This window comes from Zingiber officinale, chromosome 9A (genome assembly GCF_018446385.1).
Source record: "Zingiber officinale cultivar Zhangliang chromosome 9A, Zo_v1.1, whole genome shotgun sequence".
NCBI lineage: Eukaryota > Viridiplantae > Streptophyta > Magnoliopsida > Zingiberales > Zingiberaceae > Zingiber > Zingiber officinale.
The window spans coordinates 108,175,949-108,197,631 of NC_056002.1; the positions used below are offsets into that span (position 1 = coordinate 108,175,949).

Genomic DNA, 21,683 nt, shown 5'->3' on the forward strand with positions numbered 1-21,683 from the left:
TCAAGAAGAAATAACCATCAGCAGGGTAGAAAGAAAAGGACGATCAGATGCTACCACTGCAATGAAGAAGGACACATCAAAGACAACTGCCCCAAGTTTAGGAATAAGGACAAGGACAAAGGAAATAAGCATGTCCAAATGAACAAGTATAAGACTCTAAAGGCGACGTGGGACGATACGTCGCTCGAATCGAAAGTCGAGGCTTTCTCCGGACTTTCATTAATGGCAAGTCATCAAGAAGATGAACACGAAGCAAGCTCGTTCAAAATGAGCATCGAGAACATCGATGAAGGAGGAACTATATCGGAAGAAAGCAGCAATTCAGGGGGAGCTACGGATAACGAAGTCGACAAGATAAGTCACGCATGATCTCTCCCACCTGTCAAGTTATTTAAATTTATGAAAGTATTAACTAAAGGTTGTTGCAAACTTGAAAAAGAAATTAAAAATTAATTTTAGCAAAATATTACCCATTAGAAGAGTTTGACAAAATAAAATTAGAAAATGATATTTTGCAAAAAGAAATAAGTAACTTGAAAAATCATGCATGCTCATATAATACAAGTTTTAGAAAATTCAATAACTTAAATTGGTATTTTAGATATTACAAAGGACAAATTAGAAATATTTCAAAGAAATATGTCCCGAAGAAATTCCTAATTAATCCAGTTGGCTGGAACCTATATTGGATTCCAAAGTCTTGTCTAACTTGAACTTTAATTTAGATTTAGCGCTTTCAGCAAGAAAATTAAACGTTTAATTTCCTTATGAGGCTTTGTCTAGAAGTGGTTGATGATCCAATAACCAAGAAGGCCTAGTGCCTCGCCACAGCCTGAAAGCTAACTATTGAAATAAAATATTTAATTGACTAACTGATAAAGTATTAAAATTGAAATTAGATAATGCTTTGAATAATTATTCAATTTTTTTGGAAAATTCTTAAATTTCTCTATGCAAATTTGTTTAACTTAATTTTTTTTTCATTTTTAACTTAAAGTTTTTTAAAGTTATTTTATAAACTCGTGCTTTACCAAAATGTATTTTATATGTTGCACAATTTTTTTTAAAAAAAAACTTAGAATTTTTTTTTCTTTAGAAATTTTTTTTCTTAAAGTTTGTTTGGTATCAAATTTACTTTACCAAAATTTCTATAAAAATTATTCTTTTAAAAAATTTTGTTTACCTGAGGAAATTATTGATTATTTCATAAGTGACCCTTAGATTTTTTTTTTTTTGGTATCCCATTTTTTATGTGATCAAAGGGGGGAGAAGGAAGAATTAAGTCTAGAGGGAGGTAGCTTAAAATTTTTACTTTTTGTTCTTTATTGTAAAATTTATTATTTTAAATTTATAGTTGTTTACCCTATCTTAACTTGGGTTGCTCACATCAAAAAGAGGGAGATTGTTGGTACGCCAAGGTTGTTTTGATGTGATCAAACAAGTTAAGTTATATCCTGTTGTGTTTAACCCTGTGTCTAAGTGTGCATGAACTTAGGAGCCCAGGAAGTCGAGCAAAAGACACAACTAGTGAGAAGGATGACATGGGAGAGAGTCGACAGGCTCAGTGTGTCTGAGGGACGAGGTGTTGTGGAAGAGTACACCGGCGGACGAGAAGGGAGCGTGCGATGTTTCCGAGGGACGAGAAGCTGGAGCGGAAGATTGCTCGAGGAGCAAAAGACGCAGCTAGCGAGAAGGTCGGCACGGAAGAGAACTGACTGGCTCGGTGCGTCCGAGGGATGAAGCTGCGGAAGAGTACGCTGGCGGACGAAAAGGAAGCATGCGACGATTTCAAGGTACAAGAAACCGAAGTGGAAGCTTACTCGAGGAGAAAGCCAGAAGTTGGGTTCGGGTGAGCCCTATTCCGAATAGTCGAAATCACCCAAGCGAGCGGAGCCAGAGTGGAAGACCGGAACCGAGGCGAGCAGCACCGGAGCAGAGGGCCCGGATCGAAAAAGTCAACCTTGTTGACTTTTAGGATTCGGGTGCTCTGAACCTCTTTTTATCCACATCCGACGTGGATGTTGACCGTTGTGTCAGGGATAGAATTCTATCCCACTTCAGGCGTCTGGAACCCTTCTAGGTGCCCTAACCAAGGCTATAAATACAACCTTGGTCCAGAAGCTAAATAACAACAAGCAATTTGAGTTCCAACACTTGTGCGCTTTACTTTGTTAGTTTAGCTTCATCTCTTTGTGCTTTCACTGATGTAAGAGGCTCTCTGCCTGAAGGAGATACTTAGTGTGATACATTTCCTTGGATTAACAACCTCCCCGGTTGTAACCAAGTAAAATCTGTGAGCCTCATCTTTTAGTTTATTTCTTTATTTTATTTTATGCAAGTGTTTTTTTAAAGTCCGAGAAAGTTCGTTTTTGTTTTAATTGTGCAGGGCTATTCAACACCTCTTCTAGCCGGCCAACGGTCACAACAGCTTTGCCCTTAAAGAGTGGAGAGCTAAGTCCCGAAAGGTCCGACCAGTACTTTGGGTCGATCGATCATATTCTATGAGACTTGCCCATGAAGAATGAGGAATTGAGACGTGGATGTCCGACTAGTGTTATGGCCAACCGGTCTTCTGCTGAGTGCCTTGGCACTGAGAAATAGGGAGCTGAGCCCCATAAGTCCGACCGACTCTTGGGCTAACAGGCTATATGTTGAGTGACTTGGCGTTGAGAAATGGGGAGCTGAAATCCATAAATCTGACCAGCTCTTAGGCCGACCAACTATATGCTGAGTGCATTTGCACTGAGAAATGAGGAGTTGAACTCCATAAGTTTGACCAACTCTTGGGTTGACCGACTATATGTTGAGTGCCTTGGCGCTCAAAAATGGGGAGTTGAGCCCAATAAGTCTGATTGACTCTTGGGTTGATCGGCTATATGTTGAGTGCCTTAGCGTTGATAAATAAGGAGCTAAGCCCTGTAAGTCCAACCAACTCTTGAGCCAACCAGCTATATGCTGAGTGTCTTGGCATTGAGAAATGGGGAGCTGAGCCTTGTAAGTCTGATTGACTCTTGGGTCGACCAACTATATGCTGAGTGCTTTGGCTCTTAGAAATAGGGAGTTGAACTCCATAAGTCCTATCAGCTCTTGGGCCAACCGGCTATATGCTGAGTGTCTTGGAGTTGAGAAATGGAGAGTTGCCCCCCGTAAGTCTTACTGACTCTTGGATTGGCCAGCTATATGGTAAGTGTCTTGGGGCTGAGAAATGGGGAGCTAAATCCCATAAGTCCAACCGGCTCTTGGGCCGATCGGATATATACTGAGTGCCTTGGAGCTGAGAAATGAGGAGTTGAGCCCCGTAAGTCCGATTGACTCTTGGGCCGACTAGCTATATGCTGAGTGCCTTGGGGTTGAAAAATATAGAGTTGAGCCTCGTAAGTCTGATCAACTCTTGGGCCGACCGACTATATGTTAAGTGCTTTGGTGCTGAGAAATGGAGAGCTAAGCTCTGAAAGTTCGACCGGCTCTTGGGCCAATCGGCTACATGCTTAGTGCCTTGGTGCTGAGAAATGGAGAGCTGATCCCCATAAGTCCGAGCAGCTATGGGGCATACAACCGACTGGTTGTATGATGAGAGATTTGTGTTTAAAGAGCGAGGAGCTAAGCCTCAAAAGTGAGTGGTCTATCCGATGATGCACACCCTTATGCCTCTTGGACGTTGACTGCCACATCATCTTGATTATTGAGCCCACCTTTATTTCAAGGTCACTCGTAATACGCTGTATCATCTAAGAAACTAAGAAAGTGCTTTATCGCTGCACCATTGGCCTAGGACTTCAATCTTTTATTTATTGGAGCAAAAGGTGATAATACTTACCCTAGGCGACCCAATATCATCAACCCCTGGTTAGATATAAGAACGTAAATCACAGAGGATATTTTTCTCTAACACAACAATCCTTTACATGAGAGAGGTCAAGCACCCAATGAGCTATTTTTGACACATTGGAAATTGACCCAAAATATTTTAATAACTACCTATGTAGTTATCAACTATACTAAGGCTTCAATCTTCAATCCTCTATTTATCTATCATATCATAGAAATAATGGAAAAAATTAAAAAGCATCCTTTATTTTTAGAATCGTCAAGATGATACTTTTTAGAATCGTCAAATGATACTTCACTTTAATTTTTTTTTCTTATAAAAAAGAATGTTTCATCCAATGTATAATTATTCAACTATTTTTTACTATATTATTCTCATTATTATCTCTTACCTATATTTCTCATCAATTAGATGAATTATAACAGCTATAAAATCATAGTTATTACAACCTGAATGTTAGTTAAACTTTGATAACTTTTGACCCGAATTAAACTACGAGACATATAATTTATCAAATTGAAACTCGTTTAGAGATTTACATTTGTCATGAGATGTAACCCATAATTGGCAGTCTTAAGTCCAAAAAATATCATTAAAAGCTTTTTAAGAGACTCCGAAAAATTTAATCCTCTTTATTAAAATTATTTTTTATGTTATAACTTCTATGAAAATAAAGCTATTACAACTATTATAATTATAACAATTATGAAATTATAGTTATTACAAGCTAAAATACAACGGTTGCTTTAGTTGTAGTAATAGTTAAGGATAAGATTTAGATGGAAGATATAGATAAAATAATAATAGGAATAATAATTAAAGGATAGTTGTATTATTTTAAGAAAAAAAAACAATGATGGCAATTTAATTTTTGCCATAAAATAAAAGCAGTATTATTTTCATTAACATTTATTCGTAAAATACAAACTTTGTAAGTAAGAAAATAAATACAAATTCGTATACACAGTGAATTTTTTTTCTTTTAAAAAAAAGGATGTATAAATCAAGGAATAACTCGAGAAGGGTCAGCGGAAGCAATCCACCGCCACCGACGGGGTGTCTACAAGCTCAAACCCAAAAATCTTCTTCCGGCACGAGGCGGCGGCTTCCGCCGCTACCTCTGCTGTCGGCGTCGGCGCCACGTTGAGGTCCAGCCACGGCAGCGCCCTCTTCTCCTCTGTTTTCCTCCTCCGCCTCTCCCCCTCGTCGGCCATCGCCCCCTGCGCCAATCCCTCGGGGATCACCACCCTGTGGCGCCGCATGTGGCCACCGAGGGCTTGACCGATGGCGAACTCGAGGCCGCAAATGGAGCACTCGTGCACCCTCGGCCTCGTGGCCTCCCAGCCGCCATCACTCGCAGCGATCTTCGGCTTCTTGTGGCTCGCCCGGTGCCCGCCGAGCGCCTGGAACGACGTGAACTTCCGGCTGCACGTCTTGCACTCGAAGACCCGCGCCGGTGCCGACGGCGCAGAGGCGTCAAAGAACTCTCCGCCTGCGGCGCCGCCCGTGCGGCCGTGCGAGAGCAGCATCAGCGCGTGAGCCATGCTGTCGAGCATCTCCACGTCTCCACCTGCTGCAACCCTAAATCTCTTCATGCCACCAAACGTTGAACCGAGTTGCACGTTGTGAAAACTTGACGACGAATATAATGAAAGATAGAGAATTGAAGAGCTGCTGCATCAATTTTATAGACCATAATTTGCGGTTGCCATGAAGTCCTGCGACTACGTGTCAATTGAGCTACGTCAATATTGTTTGGTGGGATGGAGGCTGGGCAAGGGGTGACGTGAAGGTGAGACAGGCACACAAGAATTCAACTCGGTTTAGGTTACAAGTCATCTAGAAGGAAGAATATTCAGGGTTTTCAGATAGGGATTTCGACGATCGATCTCACTTTCAAACTATTCATCAAGTTTGAAAGCACAGGACGGAAGAGTCAGCAAATATGTTTCAGTAAACCTATTTTGCTTACTAGTGCAGTTATTTGAAGAAACGAGTGGAAATGTAAGAAAGGTGTTTTCAGCGAAAGTGGCTGCATGGTGTAAGAAAGGTGTTTTCAGCGAGAAGTTTGATTGAATATTTACTTTCGGTACTTGTACTAAGGGCGAATTGTCAACTCTTAATACCAAATTTAACTTTTTCGTTAGTTTCCAAAGCAAATTTATTCTCATTTCATTTCTCGCCTGTAAATTTAATTTTTTTATTTTTTAATATAAAAAATCTAAAATAAATTATAATTCCTCTTAACTCCAGCATTTCTAAACTAGACTTTATTATATTTTCTATCAAATTGAACTTGATTTTTTTCCGCCTGATCAATTGATTGGGAGTTCATATCAATCGATTAATTTAGGCTGAATCGATTAACCCAATCGATTCGGCCGTATAGCTCCCAATCGATTGATCAATCAGAAAAAGAGTTGTACTCAATTCTAATTAAATAGTACTGAATTTAGAAGAAATTATACATCATTTTAAATTTTTGGTATCTATAAAAAATAATGAGGACTTATGTTCTCTCATGACAAATCGATCTATTGCCGATCGATTCCTGGAGCTGCTCAATTGATAAAAAAAACATATTAGATTCTAGTTAAATATTGTTGAATCTAGTAGAAATTATATATCATTTTAGATTTTTTATACCTAAAAGAATAAGAATAATTAGATAAATCGATGTGTATTAGAGAGTTGAAATAATGAAAAATTTGCATGTAAAAAGAGGAAATAAATTTTTTGTATACCGGGATTGAGAAAAAAAGGTTGAATTTGCTATTAAAGATTTTCGGACAACATGCATACTGGTATACTACAAACAAGAACCTCCGGTATAAAAACGAACTTATGCACTTTTCACTAGATGTTAAATCCTTTTGTTTTAGTTCAATGCACGAGTAGTGAACATATATAAATGAATTAACTGTTTTTTTTTATTGTTTGAGTATAGAACTTGTTCACAAAAAGATTTATTTCATTTTATAAGGTCCGTATGAATGCCACTCTTGAGCGTTGAACCAATCTTGTGATGCATTCATGACCAGTGAAATGTCTTATCTTTCACACGTTTAATCTTGATTTTATTCAAACAAATATTTTCCTAAGTTTTTTTTATTATTTATGTATTGTTATTGTTGCCGTAACTTCTTATGAGCTAAGATTAATAAAAATTATATAAATATAAGCAACTGTTTTAATTAAAACCTGTCCATCACACATATTAATATTGTATGTAGATATAGGAAAGTAATTAAGTTTTTCACCATATTTGATTTGTGTGAAAGAAAGTTTTATCCCAGTTCAATCCGTAATTAGCAAGATTATTGCTGAACACGTGAAGCTTAATCAATTACATTCCCCATTAATTTTCTGTCAATTGCGTACTACTCCGGTTGTTGTCCAAAATGTAGGCACGAACTGTTGTTATACAGTAACTTCTTTTAATAATAATAATAATAATATTATTATTATTATTTGTGAACAGCCTAATTTAAACGCCACTCAGCTATTTATTGTTGACATTAATTAGTTAATGAACTCTGGAGACCAAACTAGTTTTTTTAGCTTTCCATTGAATTCAACGTAACTGGTTAATTAGTCATTTAAATGAATATGCTATGTCACATTTGTGACTCTTGCCTCGATCGAAAAATTGACTTATAATAATTTTTTGTTTTGTTTTGTTTTAATTTTCATGCTCTGAACTTGCTACTTCATAGACACTTGGAAGAGTCAAAAGGCCAGCTGCATGTTCCAATTAACCCCGTCTTGTGCGCATAATCGAGTTCTCATTGATGACTATTGACTTGGTGAGTTCAAAACATTTCAAAGACTCACCGTACTTTACGGTAGGCCACTACACAAATTGTCCGCTTGCTTCTGGATGATTTAGATTGTATTTTGTCTTTCTTTTTTCCATGGATATATCTCCACAAAGAACTTGGGGAGGGACTTGCATGATCATTATGAATTGCGATACCTTTAATTCAGAGTTTGATCCAAGGTCTTGTATCTTTTAACATCAAAACCTATTCAGTACTTGTCCTAGTGTTTATGGAGTCTCATACAAAGTGGAGGTTATTATAGTTATCTCATTCAGGGATCGACATACTTTAACATGTGGACTGGACTCTTGAAAAGGTGCATATATAGACTTGCCATCGAGCTTACTGCCAAGCTTATAAAGGTGGTCGACTACAAAATCAACAAAGGCTTTCTCACTTAAAAAAAAATTATTTATTTCTAGTAAAAATAGTATATTATAAATTAAAAAAAAAGTCAAAAATGCTTAGGGAACACTTGGAGAAAAAAAAATGTAGAGTTGTATCAAGCGGTTCCTCTAAACAATTTTAATAGTGATTTTTTCAATGGATAAAATTGACTAACCAATCAGTAAGATATTCAACTGCTAACAAATAAAATATTGAAAATGTAAATAGAAAATAGATGGAAAAAACAAAGAATGAATGAGACTCTATTTTGAATGCAATTTAAGTCCTATATTGAGAATTTTATAGTATTATATATAGTTGATTTATATTATGTTATAAGTATTGAAATTGTGAACATAAGCATAAGGAAAAACTCTCTCTCACACACGCTCATGTAGAAGGTGCAAATTCAAGGTTCGAATTATTCAGAATCAAATGTGACTCGTGTACAAGCACGACCTATGCACGTTGAATGTTAGACCGGTCGAGCAGTAGAGAATGACCTTTATTCGACCATTTACTGTAGCTAAGGAGAAGGCCATGACCATGAGCAGTAGAGAAGGTCATGACCATAAGCAGTAGATGAGAAAAGAAGCAATAACAAAGAAATTCTTCAACCTTCATCCCTTCATTTCTTCCACTCTGTCGTACATTTCACTTTGCAATCTTCCCATGATAGCAATCAAGTATTTTCTCAGTTTATCACGAGCAACCTGTGTTATATTGCAATCTTGATTTTTTTATTATATCCTAAAAAACAGATGCCCATCGTAATCTAGAAGCACTGCCAGAGGGGATAAATTTATTTTAAAAAAATTATGTTAAACACCCTTAAGATAATAGGAATAGTTAGAAAAGGGGATAGAATTATAGCCCTTAAGATAATAGTGGCGAAAGAAACTATTAACATAATTAGCGTATATGCACCACAAGTAGGATTAGATGAAGCTACCAAATCAAGGTTTTGGGAGGACTTAGATGAAATATTACAAAATATTCCACCAAATGAAATGATTTTAATAGGAGGTGATCTAAATGGGCATGTCGGAGTGAAAAATGAGGAATATGAGAGAGTATATGGGAGTTATGGGTTTAGAATGAGGAATGAGGAAGGGAAAACTATATTAGATTTTGGGATAGCATATGACCTTATATTAGCTAATACGTTTTTTAAGAAAAGAGAAGAACACTTAGTCACATTCAAAAGTGGGAATAATAAATCGCAAATTGACTTTCTTATGGTTAGGAAGAAGGATAGAAAGATTTGTAAAGATTACAAAGTCATCCCTGGAGAAAGCTTAACTATCCAACATAGGGTAGTAGTGTTGGATATACGCCTCAAACATAATATCAATAGAAAGAAAATATATACAATTCCTAGAATTAAGTGGTGGAAGTTAAAGGATGGGAAACAAAATATTTTAAGGAGAAGGTAGAAGTACAAGCATTAGGTGAAATATACGATGACTCTAATACAACATGAGATAAGATGATATCAAAGTTGAAAATAGTAGCTAAGAGTGTACTCGGTGAGTCAAAGGGACATGCACCACTATGTAAAGAATCTTGGTGGTGGAATGAGAAAGTACAAGAGAAAGTTAAGGAAAAACGAATAGCTTATAAGGAATTATATATTTGTAAGAACGAGGAAAATTTTAAAAAATATACAATAGCCAAGAAAGAAGCTAAGAAAGTAGTGAGTGAAGCAAAAAATGAAACTTTTGAACGGTTATATCGAAAATTGGATACAAAAAGAAGGGGAAAGAGACATTTATAGAATAGTTAAAGTAAGAGAAAGGAAAACAAGAGATCTTAGCCAAATAAAATGTATTAAAGATGAATGTAATAGGGTATTAGTAAATGATGGAGAAATAAAAGAGTGGTGGAAGAGGTATTTTCATCAGCTTTTTAATGAAGGTTTAGGTGACCAACTTAACTTAGGTAATTTAATTAAGTCAAATGAGCATAGAAATTTTAATTTTTATCGTAGAATTCAAACTTCAGAAGTAAAATAAACTTTAAATGAGATGCACAATGGAAAAGCCGTTGGACCAGATGATATTCCGATAGAGGTATGGAAGTGCTTAGGGAAACAAGGGATTGAATGACTTACAAAATTATTTAACATGATATTGAAAACGAAAAGAATGCCTGATCAATGGAGGATAAGTACTCTAGTTCCCTTATATAAGAACAAGGGAGACATACAAAATTGTGCAAACTATAGGGGTATTAAACTAATGAGCCATACTATGAAACTTTGGGAAAAAGTAATAGAAAAAAGATTAAGGAAGGAGACCACAGTGACAAAAAATCAATTTGGGTTCATGCCTGAAAGGTCGACAATAGAAGCTATACATCTCCTTAGATAATTAATTGAAAAATATCGGGAGCAAAAACAAGATCTACACATGGTATTCATTGACTTAGAAAAAGCTTATGATAGAGTCCCAAGAGAAATTATATGGAGAATTTTAGAAAAGAGAGGTGTTAGCGTAACATATATTGAACTAATTAAGGATATGTATGAGGATGTAACGACCAGAGTAAAGACTTCAGGCGAAGTAACTGAAGCATTTCCAATAAAGATAGGGTTACATCAAGGATCAGCGCTAAGCCCTTATCCTTTTACACTAATTATGGACGAACTCACTGCGCATATTCAAGACATAATACCGTGGTGCATGTTGTTTGCAGATGATATTATTTTGGTAGATGAGACACGTGAAGGAGTAAATGCTAAGCTAGAATCTTGGAGGGAAACACTAGAAGGGAAAGGTTTTAATCTTAGTAGATTAAAGACAGAATATATGGAATTTAAGTTTAGCAATATTAGAAGTAATGAAACAATTGTTAAGATAGGAGAGGACGAGTTGCCCGGAACCGAGAGATTTAAATATTTAGGATCAATTTTACAAAATGATGGAGGGATTGAGAGAGACGTCTTACATAGAATACAAGCAGGATGGGTGAAATGGAGGGGAGCGTCGGGTGTTTTATGTGATCGTAAAGTACCTCTTAAACTTAAAGGTAAGTTCTATAAAACCGCTGTTAGACCTGCTATGTTATATGGAGTTGAATGTTAGGATATGACTCGAGCACATGAGCATAAGATGAGAGTTGCAGAAATGATGATGTTAAGGTGGATGTGTGGACATACGAAGATGGACAAAATAAGGATGAGAGCATTAGAGAGAAAGTCAGAGTTGCATCTATTGAGGACAAACTTCGAGAGACGCGTTTAAGATGGTACAGACATGTACTTAGACGACCAATAAATGCTCCAGTTAGGCGATGTGAAACTATGATAAACATGCATATCAAACGAGAAAGAGAAAGACCAAAAAAGACTTGCTTAGCAACAATAAAACAAGATAAAATTTATTTAAATATAGATGATGATATAATAGGAGATAGAGCTCAATGGCGTAAAAGGATTCATACAGTCGATCCCACTTACTGAGAAAATGCTTGGTTGTTGTTGTTGTTGTATGTTAAACGCGGATGTCAATATCTTTTTTCCTAACTCGACGCTTAGGCAACAATTGTTGATACAGTTTGCATTAACGGTCTAACTCAGGTTTTGATTAATGACAAATGAGTTAAGTTAGGTGGTGTTGTGATCTAAGTGGGTGTTGTTGTAATCTAAGTGCTTTACTAAGTGTGCAGGAGTTGACGGGTCTGGAGGACCTGACACCAGGCTGAAACCTAGATAGGTCAGTGGGACTGGATAGCTGGTGCGAAGTCCAGATAGGTCAACGGACCGACCTGATATCTGACAGAAAGTCCGATTGGATTCGCGGGACCTGACAGCCGGCAGAAATCCAATTGGATCACGGACCTGACAACTGCATGAAAACCTAGTGGGTCAAGAGGCTAGTCAACCGACTGCAAGTTGGTAAGGAAAGGTAAGTCACTGGAGGAAAGTGACTATGTGAGGACGCACTCCGATTAAGGGACAGTAGGTGTCGGTCCAGTTTAGATCTATTTTGAATCCCTAAACTAAAACCTTGACTGGATCCTGGTCTCGGGGAGAGCGTCTAACTACTACTCAGTATTATTGTGCTAACACTTATCTTGCAGGTTATTATTTAGTTTATTGAGTAAGTACTCTGTGGTAGATTTGATGTGATCATCAAGTCAAGTTAGGTCCTGTTGTGGTCTGACACCATGTGTCTAAGTGTGCAGGAACTTAGAAGCATAGGAGGTCTAGCGAAAGACACAGCTAGCGAGAAGGATGACACAAGAAAGAGTCAACAGGCTCGGTGCATCTGAGGGACGAGGCGTTGTGGAAGAGTACGCTGGCGGACGAGAAGGGGGCGCATGGTGTTTCCAAGGGACGAGAAGCCGGAGCGGAAGGTTGCTCGAGAAGGCCGAAAAATGGGTTCGGGTGAACCCCATTCCGGATGACCGAAATCACTCAAGTGAGAGGAGCCAGAGCCGAAGCTGGATGAAAAGTCAACTTGTCGTTGACTGTAGCCCAGGCACACCCGGACCACTTCGAGTGACGAGGGCACCTCCGAGGGCGCCCTCGACTGTGGATCAACTTTAACAGGGTTCGAGCTCCTGGAGCGGATCCAAGCGCCCGAACCAGAAAGTTTATCGAGACACCACTTGTTGCGATCTGGTACGGCGTGGATAACATTTTATCCATGTCCAAGCACCTAGAACCCTTCTAGGCGCCCCGATCAGGGCTATAAATACAGTCTTGATCTTAGTAACTAAACAGAACATTTGTAAACAATTCTTCTTCTGTTTAGTTTTGTAATTGAGTGCTTTAACTACTGTAAGAGGCTTCTCTGTCTAAAGAAGATTTATAGTAAGCTTTCAATTAGCAATCCCTTGATTGCAAACCAAGTAAACAATCTGCCTATTATTTCTTTTGTTAATTAGTTTCTTTTTGTGCAAGTGTTTGTATTAATCAAGCTATAAGTCGAGAAAGGCTTGAGTTTATTTGTGTAGGGCAATTCATCTCCCTCTTGTCGGCCGCAAGAGATCAACAAGTGGTATCAAAGCAAGGACGCTTCAGAGGGACTAATCGCCAATTGAAGCATAAGAAATGCCCGCAGCTAGCATCTACCCACCAATGTTCGAGGGGGAGTTTGCGTTTTAGAGACGTCGAATGGAGGTATATTTTAAAACTAATTTCAATATTTTACTAACGATTAAGTACGGTTTTGATATGTCCACAAGCGAAGAAGGAAAAGAACTTGAGGAGGATTGATGGACTGAGAAGCAGTGCAACGATTTTATGGCAAATGATAAGGTTGAGTTCCACCTTCTGAGCGTTCTGCCTGCTTAGGATCTCGACAGAATCGACAACTACAAGAGTGCAAAAGAACTTTGAAAAAAAAATTTGAAGCTCTATGAAGAACTAGAAGAAGTCAAATCCAACTTGTTGGATTGAGACGCGCTAGGGGGGGGGTGAATAGCGCTCGCGGCTATTTCGTTTTTCGAATCGCAAAACTATCGGAGCAATTAAAACGCAGCGGAATAAAATAAAGAAACACAAACACAGAGGAATTTACTTCGTTCGGAGCCTAAGGCGACTCCTACTCGAAGGCCCGCGATCCTTGATCGCTTTCCGTGGGCAACAACTATAAGTTCGTTAAAAGTACAATAAGAGATTTACAATTGTAAGCACAAAAAGAAATTATACCGATAATAACAGAATCAAAGTTGATGTTCCAGGTCGTCAGTATGTCGCAACAGCACCTCGGAATTATCTTGTTAGCAGCACGTTGAAGAAAGAAAGCCTGGGAGTTGTTGTCTTGAAGTGCTGCTCGAGGACCCCTTATAAAGGGCATCCAAGGTGCCTTGAAAGCCTCCGAAGGCGCCTCCATAGCTCCGAGTCCACCGTGCAGATGAGCGCTGACCATTCTGCGCTTATCACCTTGAAGGCGCCTTCATAGGTCTTCAAGGCACCTTCCAAGGCGCCTCCATAGCCAACCGAGGCGCCTTCAGCCCTGCTTCACGGCCAGGTCAGCTTTTGCACCCGAGGCGCCTCCAAGCTCCATGGAGGCACCTCGGACACTGTTCATCCGAGGGAAAACTTCATTATTTTGTACCTGCAAGACATGTTAGTCCCAAACAATATCCTGCAACACAAAGTTAGCATAAAACAACAGTATGAATATGATAAAGAATATTATGACAGTCTCCGGACTGTCCAGGTCTGACTTCGGATTTCCGTCCGGAAACCCTAGGTCGACCCGACGCCTACTGTTCCCTTTACGGGGAACGCGTCCTCACCTACTCCACTCAGGAGATTTACCTGCTGCCAGTGCGATCCTCCAGATCGACTGGACTTTTGCTCAGCACTCGACGCTTCCGGACTTTCTGCTGGACATCCGCTTCCCGGCTAGTCCAGTCTTTCACCTGGTTCGCGACACCAGGACTTTCCACCTAGGGTTACCACCCCCTAGGACTTTTGCCTGAAGCCATCGACCTGCCAAGACTTTCCACATAGGGTTACCACCCCCTATGACCTAGGGTTACCACCCCCTAGGGTTTTCCCTTTGCCTAACCGCAGCTAGGACTTTTCTCCACCTAGGGTTACCACCCCCTAGGGTTTTCACTTGCCTAACCGCAGTTAGGACTTTCCTGAAATACTCATTCAACATGTTAGATAACAACAAGACTTAACTTTGAACCCTTTGCCATTATCAAAACTTGGGTTCGATCGTCGGATGCTTCCCGCACCAACACAACTCCTCGATGGACACCAAGTCGTCATCAAAAGAATCCGAGACCGAGAAAATTGTTGGGACCGATTATGTAGATAGAGGGGGGGGGGGTGAATAGCTCAGCGTGATCTCATGCTTGTCGTTGCTTGTTTCTTCAAGGATATGCAGCGGAAAATACAAAGAAACACACTCAACGCTAACGCTAGGGATTTACTTGGTATCCACCTCAAGAAGAGGTGACTAATCCAAGGATCCACACACTCACGCACCCTCCATTAATAAAACACTCCTTTATGGTAACTACCAAAGGCGGAGAAGCCCTACAAGTTCACACTACAAGAAGAAAGAGAAAGGAAACAAAATACAAGCAAAAACTTACAAGTTTACACAAGAAAACCCTAACCCTAGATTTCTTCTTCTTGCTGTAGATCCGCCTCTTGACTTGGAAGAACCTCTAAGAACTGGCAGTGAGAACTCTGTGGAGAAGCTCTGTGAAGATCCGTGCTCGCTGGAGAAGAAAGCCGTAAGTCCTGTCGACGAAATCGTACGCCAACGTCTTTATCCAGCGCCAACGGTCGAATCTCGATCGATTGGATTGCTCCCAATCAATTGGGGAGGCTTTGGATTGATCGGCTGATCGATCTAGAGTGCCTCTGTGCTCCTGGGAATCGCCTGGATCGACCGGTCAATCGATCCAGATCCCATCGCGCGAAATCGCGCCTCCCAATTGATCCACTGATCGATTGGGGGCTCTAGATCGATCGACCGATCGATCCAGAGCTATTCTGTGCGATCGCGCACTTCTCTAAATTGATCCACTGATCGATTGGGAGGAGGCTTGTCACGAAGACTCGCCCAATCGATCAGCCGGTCGATTGGACATGAGCTAATCGATCGACTGATCAATCCAGCTCATGATTTCTCCCAAAATCGAGTCTAAAGCCTCCTAAACCAACATCCGGTCAACAATGACCTATTGGTCCATCATGCCTAGCATCCGGTCACCCTTGATCTGCTAGGACTCCCTCACCAAGTGTCCGGTCAGTCCTTTTGACCCACTTGGACTTTTCTCCTCGTGCCAAGTATCCGGTCAATCCCTTTGACCTACTTGGACTTTCCACCTCGTGCCAAGTATCCGGTCAATCCCTTTGACCTACTTGGTCTTCCCAATACCAGATGTCTGATCAAAACTTGATCCATCTAGATTTCCTGTGCCTGGCTTCACTCACCAGGATTTTCATACTGCCTAGCTTCACTCACTAGGTCTTTCACCTGACTTCACTCACCAGGATTTTCCATACTGCCTAGCTTCACTCACTAGGTCTTTCACCTGATTTCACTCACCAGGATTTTCCATACTGCCTAGCTTCACTCACTAGGTCTTTCACCTGGCTTCACTCACCAGGATTTCACCTGGCTTCACTCACCAGGATTTTCAGTCTGCCTAACCTCCCAGTTAGGACTTTCACTTGGCTTCACTCACCAAGATTTTCAATACTGCCTAGCTTCACTCACTAGGTCTTTCACCTGGCTTCACTTACCAGGATTTTCAGTCTGCCTAACCTCCCAGTTAGGACTTTCACCTGGCTTCACTCACTAGGATTTTTAGTCAAGTATCCAGTCAACCTTGACCTACTTGACTCTACTTCATAATCTCACCACATGAACAATTACACCTGCAATCTCCATGTCTTGTCTCCATGTATTGTTAAACATTGAAACCCAAACATCAAGACTCGAGCTTGAACCAATTCAAGCTCAGTCAACCAGGTCAATCTTGACCTAGGGAATATTGCACCAACAAAAATTACTGGAACAACTCTTATAGCCAAATACTTACCTGAAGACAAAGAAAGCTCGTCTGAGATAAGCATCGATAAAGGGGGAGAGTCTTCGGAAGAAAATAGCGATGAAAGGAAAACATCTACCGATGAAATGATATGGTAAATTAGGTATGTAAACTTCCTCCAAATCAACTGTATGAATGCATTAAAATGATAAGTAGATATTTGTGTAAAACCAAATCTAATTATGTAAAATCAAAGAAAAAATATGTATGCCTAAAAAAATTGAGAAATTAATAGATGAAAATACAAAATTGAAATGCTAAAAAAAGATAATTCATGCTCAAATCTTTCATATGCTCCAGAAAGAAATTTCAAATATCACCGAATGTTTAACTGGTATTTTAGATACCATAAGTGTCAAATTACAAAAGTAAAATGACAATCTATTCCTAGAAAGTTTTTGATTAATCTAGTTAAAAAGAAACTATATTGAGTTCCAAAATCATATTTAAATTAAAAACCATTATGGATGCTTTATTTTTTATTTGATTTTTTATTTTTTTCTCTTGCTTAAAATCTTAAAATTGTCTAACACTTTTCATATAAATTTTGTTCAAAATTAAGTAGATATTAATTTTTCCAAGAAAGATAATTTCATCTCTTATTTATAAAAAAAATTTCATTTGTTTATTATTTTATTTTTTATGAATTTTCTAACGAAAATCATATTTCTCAATTTAAAAATATTTCTCAAGGTTATCTTTATGAACTTTATTTTTTCTATAAAATATTATCATTTTCTCTATCTAAGAATTTTTTTAAAAAATTTTTTTAACAGTTGGTGAATTTTTTTTTGAATTATTTATCCAAATATAATTTCTTAATATTAAAAATTCATCAAAATTTATTTTTTTTCTGTAGAAATACTTGCTTCGTTACCTTTTTAGAAAATATTTCAATATTTTTTGAACTAAGAAATTATTTTTAAAAATTTTTTTAAGCAATTCCATCTTGCTAAAGAAAAGAAATTATTACTACTTAAATTAATTTCATCTTGTTCGTAGAAATTTTTTTTTTAGTTTTGAATATTTCTACTTAATTATTATAAAAATTCTTAGAATTTTTGAACAATTAATAATAAATTTAAAATTAATTTTTTCCAAAATTAGTTTATAAAACCAAATTTTTGAAATTTAAACTCCATAATTTTCTAGATGATAGTCATTATAGACTCTGTTTTAAATCTAGTTTAAGTTACGTTCATAGCTTACCCCTATTTTTAATGTGATCAAAGGAAGAGAAGTAGAGGTGTCCAGGGGAAGGGCAACATTTTTACACATTTTTTCTCTTAAATGAAAAACATATACTTGTCATTTTTACTCTTATTTATTTTTAATTTACTCAAACTTAACTTGGGTTGCTCACATCAAAAAGGGAGAGATTGTAAGTATCCCGTGGTAGTTTTGATGTGATCAACTACATCAAGTTAGGTCCTATTGTAGTCTCACGTCTTGTGTCTAAGTGTGCAGGAACTTAGAAGCATAGGAGGTCAAGCGAAAGATGCAGCTAGCGAGAAGGATGACATAAGAAAGAGACAGACTTGGTGTGTCCGAGGGATAAGGCACTGTGGAAGAGTACATTGGCGGATGAGGAGGGACGAAAAGTCGGAGCAGAAGCTTGCTCGAGAAGGTCGGAAAATGAGTTCGAGTGAGCCCTATTTTGGATGGTCGAAATCACCCAAGTGTGCGGAAGCCGGACGAAAAGTCAACTTGCTGTTGACTGTGGTCCGACCACCTGGAGCGATTCCAGGCGCCCGAAGTCCGAGTGCCCAAAGCTGGTCTGGGCGCCCGGACCACTTCGGGTGTCGAGGGTGCCCTTGAGGGCGCCCTTGACTGTGGATTAAGTTTAATAGGGTTCGGACGCCTGGAGTGGGTCCAGGCGCCCAAATCATAAAGTTTATCGAGACACCACCTGTTGTGATCCAGTGCAACGTGAAGAAAGTTTCATCTACGTCTAGGTGCCTAAAACCCTTCTAGGCACCCGATCAAGGCTATAAATATATCCCTGATCCCAGTAACTAAACAAAACACTTGTAAATGATTTTTCTTCTGTTTAGCTTTGTAATTGAGTGCTTTAATTGCTATAAGAGGAATCTCCGTTGAAGGAGATTTATAGTGAGCTTTCAACATATTGGATTAGTAACCCATGATTGCAAACCATGTAAACGATCTGCCTCTTATTTCTTTTGTTAATTAGTTTCTTTTTGTGCATGTGTTTGTATTAATTAAGTTATAAGTCAAGAAAGGTTTGAATTTATTTATGCAGGGCAATTCACCCCCTTCTTGCCATTCACAAGGGACCAACATATTGGACTAACACGCTTTGCAAGGCAAGAAGAACACAAAAAGCCTTGGGTAAACAGTACCCGAGGCGCCTTCCAGGGGATGGAATAAAATAGAAGGTGCCTTCAAGCATGGAAGGCACCTTGAGACTATTCACAGAAGTCGTCTTCAGTGCATGGAAGGCAACTTTCGCAGGATAAAGTTCAAATTTCATCAAAGATAAGGATCGGGCTGTTTAGGATTAGACTTACCATATTGGAGGCGCTTTCAAGGCCTTTGAAGGCGCCTTCCATGCTCAATAAGAGGAATGCTCGCCCAAGCCATGAAATAAACTGGCATACAAACTTCTACGCATTCGATTAAGGTTCTGACTACTCCGGCTTCCTACTACAACTCTGTTATGGCTGCTACGACGCTGCTACACTCGTCTACCGCTAAGAACCCGCCCAAACATCGAGCTCAAGCCGACCATCTCAGGATGTACTTAATTATTGCAAAAGGACAAGTGCAGTGTTTGCACCTATTCTGAATTTTTTTGTACCCGATTCCCTCTTTCGGATGTACCGAAAGAGGTATTTTAATGGATTAACCATCGATAGGTCCGCAGGACCCTGGTCTTCGAGTAAGAGCCGCCGAAGATTTCAAACCAATTAAAACCGGCCGTGTATATTTCTGTCTTCTTATTTACTCAATTTAATTTCTGTGTTTTTTCGTTGCGCACTTTGTTTTAAAAACTAAAAAAAAAATATTTTTTAAAACCATGTGATTCACCCTCCCCCTCTCACGTGTGACTCGATCCAACAAGCGGTATCAAAGCTAAGTTTTGCTCTGATTTGGTGCAATCACCAATCAAGCCAGGGGGAATTGCTTTATTCTTTGGATTTTAGTTTTTCATATTCTATTTGAATCGGTAAAACTTTACCTCCTCAAATAATTTTTCTCTCGTTCAATTTTTTACTCGAAGTTGGTGCAACATCACTCGAATTCCTCAATTTCCTTTTTAGTTTCTTAAACTCTGTTAATCCAAGACCAAGTCTTGGTACCTTCCTTTAGTTCTCTATTTTAGTGATAAATGACCTAAAGCGAAGGATACAACACTGTTTGTCCACCTCTATTCAACGAGGATGACTTTTCATATTGGAAGAAGTGAATGAAAGTGTATCTAAAGACCAACTTCAACCAATGGTTCAATGTCACCAAAGGATACAAGGCGCCAATCGACCATAGCACCGGAATTTCATTGGTCCTGAAAAATTGGAATCCAGAGATGAAGAAGAAAGCCCAAATCGACTTCAAGGCCCTCAACACAATCCAGTGCGGACTAACGAAGAAGGAATTGAACAGTGTCGACCCACACAAAAAAGCAAAGGAACTATAGGAAAGCTCATAGAATTACATAAGGGAACCAGTGACGCAAAGGTAACAAAAAAAAGACTCTCTTAAATAAATTATTTAATGTCAAAATGCATGAAGGAGAATCCGCCAGTCAACTGCACATGAGGATAAAAGACACCCTCTACAGACTCCACATAATCGACCATCAGATCGAGAATCGAGATCTAATAAGGTATGCTCTAAACGCCTTCCTTCGAAATGCATTATGGGCATCCATCGTGAATGACTACAAAATCTCAAGGAATTTATCTAAACTAAAATTAGATGAACTTTTCTGTAAATTAGAGCTACACGAACAGACTAACGCCAAATCGGAGAAAGGTATTGCTCTTGTTGCAGGAATGTCAAAAGATAAATCCAGAACTAAACTAGAACCTGAAGTTGAGTCTGACCTAGACTCAGACGATGAAGAATACCTAGTGAATCTGGTAAGAAAAATGTTACTAGGAGAAAAAAGAACTTCACCAAAAAGGACCTGCAAAAGATCAACTCCACTTCTAACTCCAACAACAACAAAACAAGCATTACATGCTTTGGATACAATAAGAAGAGACATTACAAGAATGACTACCCAAATCTCAAAAAGAAGAAAGCTCTAAAGTAACTTGGGATAAATTATCTACGGAAGAATCAGACGGCGATATTCCGAAGCACATCAACTGTCTCGCACTGATGGTGTACAAACCAGAGTCAGAAAGTGAGTCGGAAGATGAGTCCGAACCTGAATCGAGCCAAGAGTTCGCACGTGTTTCCAAAGGTTTCGATGAGGTACAATCTATCTTAAGCAAAAAATTCTTTAAAATTATTGCATGCTTACATAAGAAATTGACTGTATCTGAAGATCAAATAAACAAACTAAGAAAAAAAAAAAACTTAGTGAACAACTAAATTCAAACTCAACAATTAAGCCAATTTAATCTGAAATTCCGACTCAAGTTGCACAACTTGAGGAGGATAATTCTAGATTGAAAGACGAAGTATTTGAACTAAAACAACTACTAGAAAAATTCATAACTAGACCTTGATATGATACTTAGATCACAAAGAGCCGTGTACAATAAGTCCGGACTCGGATACAAGTCCAGTTCAACCAATAAAACCTTTGTATCTTTAATCAATCAACATAAAAATCAAACTAAAGCCTGAGTTCTGAAAGCGTACTTAACCACGCAAATAAGAATCAATCAATATTACGTACCTAAGAATAACACACTATTTAAAACTAAATAAATCAACCTTAAAAAATAAACTCTTTAAACAAAATTCAGTAACGTTAACCAAAGTAACAACTAAACCTAAATTAAATAAAAATAAAATTAATCTAAACTCAAACTATAATCAAGTCTATTACAACCATAAAGCAAATCGACACAAATCAAAAATTGAAAACCCAAATCCAATAATTCAGGGGAGGCTCCAGACTAGTTGGCACATTC

General features: G+C 38.5%; 1 protein-coding gene across 1 annotated transcript; it reads right to left on the minus strand.

Moving 5' to 3' along the window:
• Positions 1-4,708: 4,708 nt before the first annotated feature.
• Positions 4,709-5,480, minus strand: LOC122021134 (zinc finger protein ZAT12-like). The gene has a single exon (XM_042579221.1). It carries the CDS (start codon positions 5,422-5,424, stop codon positions 4,855-4,857), a length of 570 nt encoding a protein of 189 aa, XP_042435155.1. The 5' UTR covers positions 5,425-5,480; the 3' UTR covers positions 4,709-4,854.
• Between the last annotated feature and the right edge of the window lie 16,203 nt (positions 5,481-21,683).